Source organism: Symphodus melops, assembly GCF_947650265.1.
Source record: "Symphodus melops genome assembly, chromosome: 12".
NCBI classification, from domain to species: Eukaryota; Metazoa; Chordata; class Actinopteri; order Labriformes; family Labridae; genus Symphodus; species Symphodus melops.
Window position 1 is genome coordinate 3,792,451 of NC_136702.1, and position 8,338 is coordinate 3,800,788.

The 8,338-nt window shown below is 41.7% G+C and overlaps 2 protein-coding genes across 5 annotated transcripts in view; one reads left to right on the forward strand and one right to left on the reverse strand.

The window, feature by feature from the left end:
• The window catches only part of arhgef49 (Rho guanine nucleotide exchange factor 49), a 54,710-nt gene extending 51,142 nt beyond the window's left edge, over positions 1 to 3,568 (forward strand). For all 4 annotated transcript variants that reach the window (XM_079357109.1, XM_079357107.1, XM_079357108.1 and 1 more), the window contains exon 8: positions 208 to 3,568. In XM_079357109.1, the coding sequence (XP_079213235.1) occupies positions 208 to 1,042 (835 nt within the window). In that variant the 3' untranslated portion in view covers positions 1,043 to 3,568. The remainder of the gene's footprint in view (positions 1 to 207) is intronic.
• A 577-nt stretch (positions 3,569 to 4,145) lies between these two features.
• On the reverse strand, positions 4,146 to 7,695 carry tsn (translin). The gene is made up of 6 exons (XM_079357367.1): positions 7,478 to 7,695; positions 6,415 to 6,508; positions 6,233 to 6,329; positions 5,881 to 5,996; positions 5,722 to 5,801; positions 4,146 to 5,643 (listed from the first exon to the last, which is right to left on the reverse strand). Exons 1-6 carry the CDS (start codon positions 7,688 to 7,690, stop codon positions 5,413 to 5,415), a joined length of 831 nt encoding a protein of 276 aa, XP_079213493.1. The 5' UTR covers positions 7,691 to 7,695; the 3' UTR covers positions 4,146 to 5,412.
• Between the last annotated feature and the right edge of the window lie 643 nt (positions 7,696 to 8,338).

An 8,338-nucleotide genomic window follows, 5' to 3' on the forward strand; every position in this document is an offset into this window, starting at 1 on the left:
AATGGAAAAGACAGTGGGCTATTACTTATTCAAAAGAAGATCTATTTTAAGAGTCGAGCTGCAATGATTCATATTTTTAGACAGAACCGTAGCACACTCATGAGTCAGGCTGTCCTCTTGATTCCCGTGAATCCGTTTTAAAGACTGAAGACATGCCTGTGATCTTTTTTTTTTATTGAACTTATTTACTCTCGTTTGTTCCTACAGAATTTTCCTGGATGTTTCCCAGAATGACAACACAGCTTTGCGGCGCATGAACTTGCGCTCCTTCCTAATGGCGCCCCTCCAGCGTGTGACCAAGTACCCGCTCCTGTTGAGTCGCATCATCAAGGTCACTTCTGAATGTCATCCCGACTACTCGCGTCTACGTGAGGCCAAGAGCCGGGTTGAATCCCACCTGGAGCACATCAACATGAAGACAAAGCAGGAGGGCAACGGCGTCACGTGGTCCCTGCGCTCATTCCGCCGCGACAGCCGTAAAAACCGCGAGGTCATTAACATAGAGATGCGGGAGGTGTCGATGAAGACGGTGGGCTGGGCGAGAGAAAACACGAGATTCGTCATGGAGGGACCCCTCCAGTTATCCCAGCCAGCAGATGGTCATTGGGTGAAGAAGGGAAGCAAGGCCTTAAAGTTCCAAAATGTCCAGAGTCTGCTGATGGTGAGGACACTGCGGGCTGGGGAAACCCCTGGACAGGGCACTGACACTGTGGCAAGGGGGGATCAAGTGGAGGTAGGCGGGGAAAGCATTAGAGACGGAGTTCTGGTCCTAATCAAAGACAAGAGCAGCGGGAAGTTCACGGTGTTGAGAGAGCCCATACGTCTGGGAAACTGTGTGGTGTCGACAGACCCGGACAGCGAGGACACGTTCGAGGTGCTCGATATTCGAAAGGAGTCTTTCGTTTTCCGCGCCTCGGACAAATCCCGCACCCAGCAGTGGTTCCATCAAATCAAGAGATACGCTCGAGACTTGGGCACCTGGAGGAAAAGACGCAATGCTTTGCCCAACATCATGATCAACACGAACCAGGCCCGCTCCTGAGACTAGCCAAACCCCTCCGCCTTTGTCGCACTGTAAATAACCTGAATCCTCCTACTGCAAAAACTAACTGACAACGAGAAGCATTTCCCAGTGAAGCCACTGTTATGACTCGTTATATTTGAGAGGAAAAAATCGTTCTCAAAGTTTCATAGCGGTTGTATACTGTACAAAAGAAGTGGACATAGCCACTCTGACATCAACCGCAAGTCTGTTAACCGCACTTTTGAAGCCTCTAATCTGCATTTGGGCCACTGCCATCTTGGTTTTTCCAGAACCAGAATTAACCAGATTTAGATAAGGGGGGATACACTTGGTTGTCTGGTTTCCATGGTAGAGGCTTGACAATCACAGGTACAAACTTTGGGGTGTGCAACCAAAGGAGTCCCCCCCCCCCCTACTGGCCATTATAAAGAATGCAGTCTTTAAGCACTTTGTCCTTGGCTTCACTTCTGAGACAAGAGGCTACGTCCACTTCTTTTATACAATCTGGGGGGTGAAAAGAATGAGACAGCACTTTTTTTCCCCCAAATCTTTAAGTGCGCCATGCTCTCGCAGAAATGAAATATGAAGTCATTAACACTGAGAACAATTCTTGGACAACCAAAAATCCTGGGCTGTGCTTGTCAGCCTTGATTGTAAAGACTGTTTGCTCCTGGAGAAAGAGAGCTGTGTGTCTGATGAAAAGCATGACTGAACATGACTGACTGCTAAAAAGAAAAATTGTAACGTCTTTTTTTTTTTTTAACATACAAGGCATTGATTGGGGGTGAACATTTGTTTTGTGGAATGAAAAGTCAAAGATGTGGTTAAGAGCTTTGCTCAGTGGTCTCTGTTGTCACTGCCCTCTCCTGTTTGTGTGTCGCCCTCTTCTGTATGTCAGCGGTAGAGCAACTTTCACTGCCAGGGATGCAGTTGAGCAGAGCCTTTTTGACAGGTTGAACACTGTGTTTTACATTTTTAAACGAGAAATCACGAAACAGCAATAACCTCTGCCAGTTTCAAAATAAGTAGCTACTGTTTATGCATTTTATTTCCAAGCATTGTCCTTTGGCATTCAGGTTTGTCCTGCTGTGTAACTCAAATTCATTGCAGCAGATTTACAGCATCTTAAGTCTGAAATATGGTCCTGTTTGAAGGAAAGCTTTGTACACTAAAGACGTCTCTGTTATGTTAGAGCAGACGACAGCAGTCTGTGACAAGTCTCGTCAATCTTTTGTTAAAGTAATGACCAACATGTGAAGTTTAACAATGCAGATTCCACTCTGTATGTTTAAGTGTTAAGGACCTAGTGTGGAGTCACTGACACACTGGACAAAAAGACAGCAGCGAATTATCTACAGTGTAAACTGAGCTTAAAAATCTTTTGGTCTGGAAACTGTCTGGAAAATTTGAAAATTGTCTCTCTCTGCTTTCCACCTTCAAGGAGAGCCTTTTCGATTAGTTTGAAACTCCCTCTTGATAGAAAGCCAGTTATGACATTTGAAGTTACAGACAAAAAAAAGGGAACAACTTTTGGAAATTGTTGTGATTCAGGAAATCGTACACAACAAGTTAATTATAAATATCACATCTGTTGAAGTTTTGTCAATCAACTAACCTTGTGACAAATCTTCACAGCAATGTGAAAACTCAAACATGTCTCTAGTACTTCATATCCTCACCTTCGACCCAAGAAGCACAAGAAAGAAATGTGTGATATTTCATCTGTGAATATGAAATGAGTCTCCCGGTAACTTTGGTGTAAACAGGTTGATAAACTCTTATTGACTTGAGATCCTCTCTTCAGAAATACTTCCCTACCTTCTTGTCCAGACCTGGTTTGAACTGTGTTATTATGTGGCCTCGCGATGAGCTGTTGTGCCTTGGTACTTGATTACTGTTACTTTAAAGGTACTGACTTATTTGCAGACTGTCACAGTAGCATTTATCTCTGAGATACTGAAGACTGCCCCCTGCTGGCACATGATTGAGATCATTCTACAGGCAATATAATTATTCCTCTGACAGTCTCTGGCTGCTGATCCTCTCACATATTCAAGTGTTTTTTTAATTTTTATTTATAAAGGCTTTATTTTTGTTTAATGCACTTTATTATGATCCTGTCATAGAACGCTCTGAAGTATAACAATGTTACACGGTCTTGTTTATTCACAATCCTTTCAATGAGAAACCATGCTGACTAAATCCGATTCAAGCAGGTTTAAAAAAAAAAAAAAAAAAAAGTGTGGTCATCAAACCAAAACTACTGTTTAAGACTGATGCTGTTTTATATTTGCTTTCGTAGCACTAGAAAAAGGTAGTGAATGAATCACTGTTTTCGGAGGGCAGCAGGGATACGAGCTCCACTCCAATACTCCTCTGTTGCTGTCCAAGAAAGCCGTTTCAGATTTAAAATATAAAAACATGCAAAGCCTACCGAGTTTAATACGGATTCTTTTTTTTGATTTCATTTTCATTTTAAAACACCTGATGTATTATTTCCCCAATGTAATATATTGTGAATTATATTAAAAAATGTGAAACTCAGCATTGCTTATTTGTTCTTTTTTTTTGGGTTTATTTATTTTGGGGATTTGGATGCCTTTATTTTGAGAGTCCTGTGTAAAAGTAGACAGGTCAGATTTCAACTTTAGCCTCCTTAAACGGGGCGTGCACACTAACCTCTAGGCCAGGATCCCGAAGTGGGGATCCGGCCCCCCCGGGGGGCTTTGCAAGACACTGAGAAGGGGAAAGCAAGAATTCATCTAAAACTTATTAAAATAAAAAACCTAAGATTGCATATTTTTACCATTATTGTAAAAAGTATAAACAAAAACAAGTTCAAGAGATGACGCATGTTCTGATTTTAGCATTTCTATGACTAAAATAACACACGGTGTTCAGGCTGTTGTGTTCTGTTGATCCAATCCCAGTGTTAGGCCCGTAAGTGAGCCTGTTTGTGCACACCAGAAACTGTTTTGACCACCTCCATATCCTGTCTCTAGCCCCCTTTTTTGGGGGGGGTCATGGGTCACAAAGTGTAGGAACCCCTGCACCAGGCGCCCCTGCTTATTAGTTTTTTGTGCAATATGCCAAAACGAACAAAGTCTAACGAGGCCAGAAATGCAGAACGTAAAAATATATTTACAGCAAAATGAAACATTGTCGGACAACCGATCGGTTACACAGTATAAGAGGAATGCACTCATCACTATCACTCCAGGAAACAGAAGTACTAACAGCAGAGATGGATTATGAATTATTTCTAGAAAATACATTTCAACTCTACGACAGCATTGAACTAAACACCTGAAAGCAATGTTTACAGATGGGAAAAAAAAAAGAAGTAAACAAGAAAAAAACAGAGTGAGCACTACACATGCAGGACATGACACGAGGCCTGTTTTGCATTTGCTTGTAGACTTCCAGAGAAAGCTTTATCACGTGACCTATACAGTGGCTTAACAGACATTTATTGGCACCATTCAGCAAGAGCTCCTTGTTGGTGAAAAAAAAGAAAGGAGATGGCAAAAGTAGGAATCTAACTAGTCACAGAGTAGCTTTCAATCGTGCTCAGTGCATCTTGGTCATTTCTTTGGCTGTGCCTCTCCTTGAGCCTCATTTATGAAAAGTATGTTGTTCCAACTCAAAACCCAAACTTCTAATGAAAGCCAGAAATGATCAAACTCTGGTATCAGTGTTCAGCTGCTTGTTATTGTCTTTTGGGATTTAGAATTACATTTTAAAATGATGCATCAAATATTTCCTCTAGAAATGAGGCTCCTGGATCTCTGTTAGGATGCATAAACGTATGAGCAGTGAGGGTCTGAAGGCATCAACTCAACACATTAAACCTTTGTTTTTTTTTGTCTTTGCAACACAAATACACACAAAATATAAGCTCGGCATGGTGGGAACACTCACTAATGAGGTCTCTCCACCTGCCTGCTTGAATGATTTAAACGTCAATAAAACGTAAGAACAAGTTGGCATTTTCAAAGTCGATGTAACTCTTTCAACATCAACTCAGTGAAAGAACAACATGAATACAGAAAGAGAAAACAAACAAAAAAAAAAAGCAACAAACTCGACCTCCGGACAAACGGTACCACTTGGTCACCGTCTCCAGCACCCTTCTGACAGACTGTCGTCCTTCTAAAGCCCTTTGTCATGCGTGCCATCGCACAAACACACACTTATACACACACTCACACAGTCTCTCCCCGTCTGCTGGGGCCTCAGGTGCATCCCTGGGATTTGGCTTTCAGGTAGGTCAAGGGGCAGCAGCCGTGGAGAGGTCCCAGCCTGGGGGGGAGGGGGGGGGGGGGGGGGGGGGCAGGGACGGCTACAGCATCCTCCTCCGTCTCCCACAGCCGGTCCACCTCTGACCTCTATTTTTCCACGCTGGACTCTTGCTCTTTTGCGAGCCCGCGGATGGACAGGTCGTACACCACCTCCTCGATTTTCTTCACGTCATACTTGAGGCCGTCGTAGCGTTTCCGCAGCGGGTCATTCTTCAGGTTCAGCAGGCGGAAACCCGAGTCAAGCTCGTTGATGAAGTTGGAGATGCGGAGCGGCCGGGTGTAATCTCCTGCTGTGACGCTGTTTACCGCTAGCCGGGACTTTAGGGAGAAACACCAGTTAAATCACGACTCGCATGTACAACTTCCTGTTGCCACGTCAATAAACACCACACTCACCAGTTCACTAGCCATGATCAGCACACCTGCCAGGTAGTCCTCTACATCCAGGTGAAAGCCTTTCTCTCGCACCACCTCGACTGTAAAGTGAAGAGAGCAGAGAAAAAGATCAGGGGTGAGTTTCCCCTCAGAAACAAAAACACACAATCTGATACCTACTGCCGAGTATCTGAGCCACTTCCTCCCGAGTCACAAGCGCTTCACTCTCCAGGTAGACAACAAAGGCTGCTAAGAAAGCCAAGCGCTGCAGGACAAACCGCCAGTGTTCGTGGAACCTAAAGATGAGAAAGATCAAATGGATCAGAGAAGAAGGGAATGAACACATTTCTCCAGGAGAGTCCACTCAGGGAAAACTCTGATTTCCACACAGTTCAGTGTAAAACAAACAATAAAGCAAGACAAAAAGACGACACATGTCACACTTCTGCTGTTTCTAATTGTTTGCCATATTGTCTTGGCTTGTTTTTTTTTCCAGCTAAACAGAAGTTTGGATCATAACAGAAGCTCCTACCTGTAGTACTGCTCCACAGGAAACTTTGTTTTGAGGTCTGTAATTTGTTTCCTGACGGTGCAGAACAGCTCCCGCACCTTCACACATTTACTGGGAACTAATTTGGAGAAAAGAAATGCAACATTTTAAAAAGATGAAAAAGAAAAAAAAAAAAGATTTAGGACAAGTCAAGTGAAACTTACTTTCTTTGAATCCAGATGGCTGGTGGACACTTTGAAGAACTGTCAGTATTTCTCGTGCAGTCTGCTCCAATGTCTGAACCACTTTCCGGATATCCTAGAAAAAAAAAAAAAGGTAAATTCAGAATAAGTCATGTGAAGCGTTTCTTTTGTGGGTTCAGATCCAACCTGAGACCATTCAGCGAGTGATTTTAATGTAAGAAAAATAAAGTATAGTATTACCCAGTCTTGTAGCAGAGCCTAAAGAAGTGGGTGTACTCTTAGATCAGGGGTCTCCAACCTTTTAAACAAGTCACGAGCTACTTCTACTCCCCTCATTTGTTTTTGCAGTGTATATTAATATTATTATATTCCCATCTGTAAGGAGATTTGTGACACTGCATGCTGTCAACCAGTGAATTGCAATCTGGTTAGATCTATCTAGAGCTGTAGTGAGTAGATACAGTTTGCTATGAGTGAGGTTTCATGTATGCATAGGGTAGATCACATTTATTTTCTTTCTTTTTAAAAAAAAAAATATTTTGGATTTGCTTAGCAAATTACTTATTGAGGGCCCCTTGTTGGAGACCCGTTTTAGAAAAAAAAATGTTGATATAAGTTACAGGTCCATCATAAAAAGCCTCCGTTATAAAGAGAGGGGCTGCTGCATATTTAGTCAGTGAGACACTCATCATCCCTTATTACAGCAAAAAAACTGACTATTATTAATTAATCCATGATGTGAATCAGAGGGGATTCAGAAGTGGGTGAACCCTGTGTACTCCTTAAACCAACACTACATTGCAGGTATTAATTTATAGATCAAAACAAAAACAGGTGGAGCTTTATGGTAAAAATAAAAGGAGCAGTTTGTCATCATTTATATTTTTAAGAAAAGTGACAATTCTTTTGTGCACTCTAATGAGCATGAGAAAACCTAATGATTATATATGTCAGTCATATTAGGCTCCATCGCTCAGTAATCAAGTCGTTATTACGGTTTTTGGGGATATATGCGTGAAAACATTCATAGCTTGATCTTTTAGCTGTTAGCTTAGCCTCCCTGAGAGCGCTCGTTCATTCATACCTCTCGGACGTCCTGGTCGGCGCTCAGGAAGCCCTGAATGTAGCTGAACATCTCGGTGACTGACATGTCGGATCTGAGCCAAACTCTCCGGATTAAAAGAACAATGAAGCGTTCCTCTGCTAATTCATAAAAAAGACACACAACAACGTGCACCACGAGAACCGTCTCCTCCGCCTCTCTGTCCCTTGAGATGACGCAGCGTGATGATGTCATAATTTCGTCGTCATCTTCCAAATTTCTGTTGAAAATATGGGGCAAGATATTTGCTTCTTTTTTTTTACAAAGTATTTGTCATTCTGAGCGTCCTCTGAGGACATCTGATCTTCAATGTTCAATTGTAATACTTTATTATAAATCTTCATATATCTGAAGCAAAGTTTAATATTCAATGTCAAATTTACCAGCGCAAAATCGAAAATGTTGACTTTTCAGAAAGAAACGGAGTTATACCTATGAGTTATACATGAAAATAATTACTTTATATAAAAACAAAAAAAAGCTATTAAAACTGTACATTTGTGCCCCCGATTTAAGATTATTATTTAAATGCTGTTCTAAACTTTAACTAAACTAAATTACTGTCATACCAAAGGGTTATATAAAGAAATACAAACGATTAACTAAATGATGAATGCTGTCGAACTGCAAATATATATAACATAGTTGTTGCTTATGCTATACTACATACTATGCTACCTCAGATGCATTACATAAAACACAACAAGGATAATGCTAAAGTTAATCACATCACAAAATCTATGATATTATCAACTATTCTTAACTAACTTTCTTTCTAACTGTCCTCAGTCCTCCCCACCGGCTCTCCGTCGGGAGTGTGGGAGGCAGGCAGGTAAGTTCAGC

What these genes read in the sequence shown, in the direction of transcription:
- tsn (XM_079357367.1), bottom strand. Translation starts at nt 7,690, where the DNA reads ATGACATCATCACGCTGCGTCATCTCAAGGGACAGAGAGGCGGAGGAG. An exon ending in GCCATCTGGATTCAAAGAAA is followed by an intron (nt 6,330 to 6,414) that starts GTAAGTTTCACT and finishes TCTCCAAATTAG; the next exon opens with TTCCCAGTAAATGTGTGAAG. An exon ending in CCTGTGGAGCAGTACTACAG is followed by an intron (nt 5,997 to 6,232) that starts GTAGGAGCTTCT and finishes TCTCATCTTTAG; the next exon opens with GTTCCACGAACACTGGCGGT.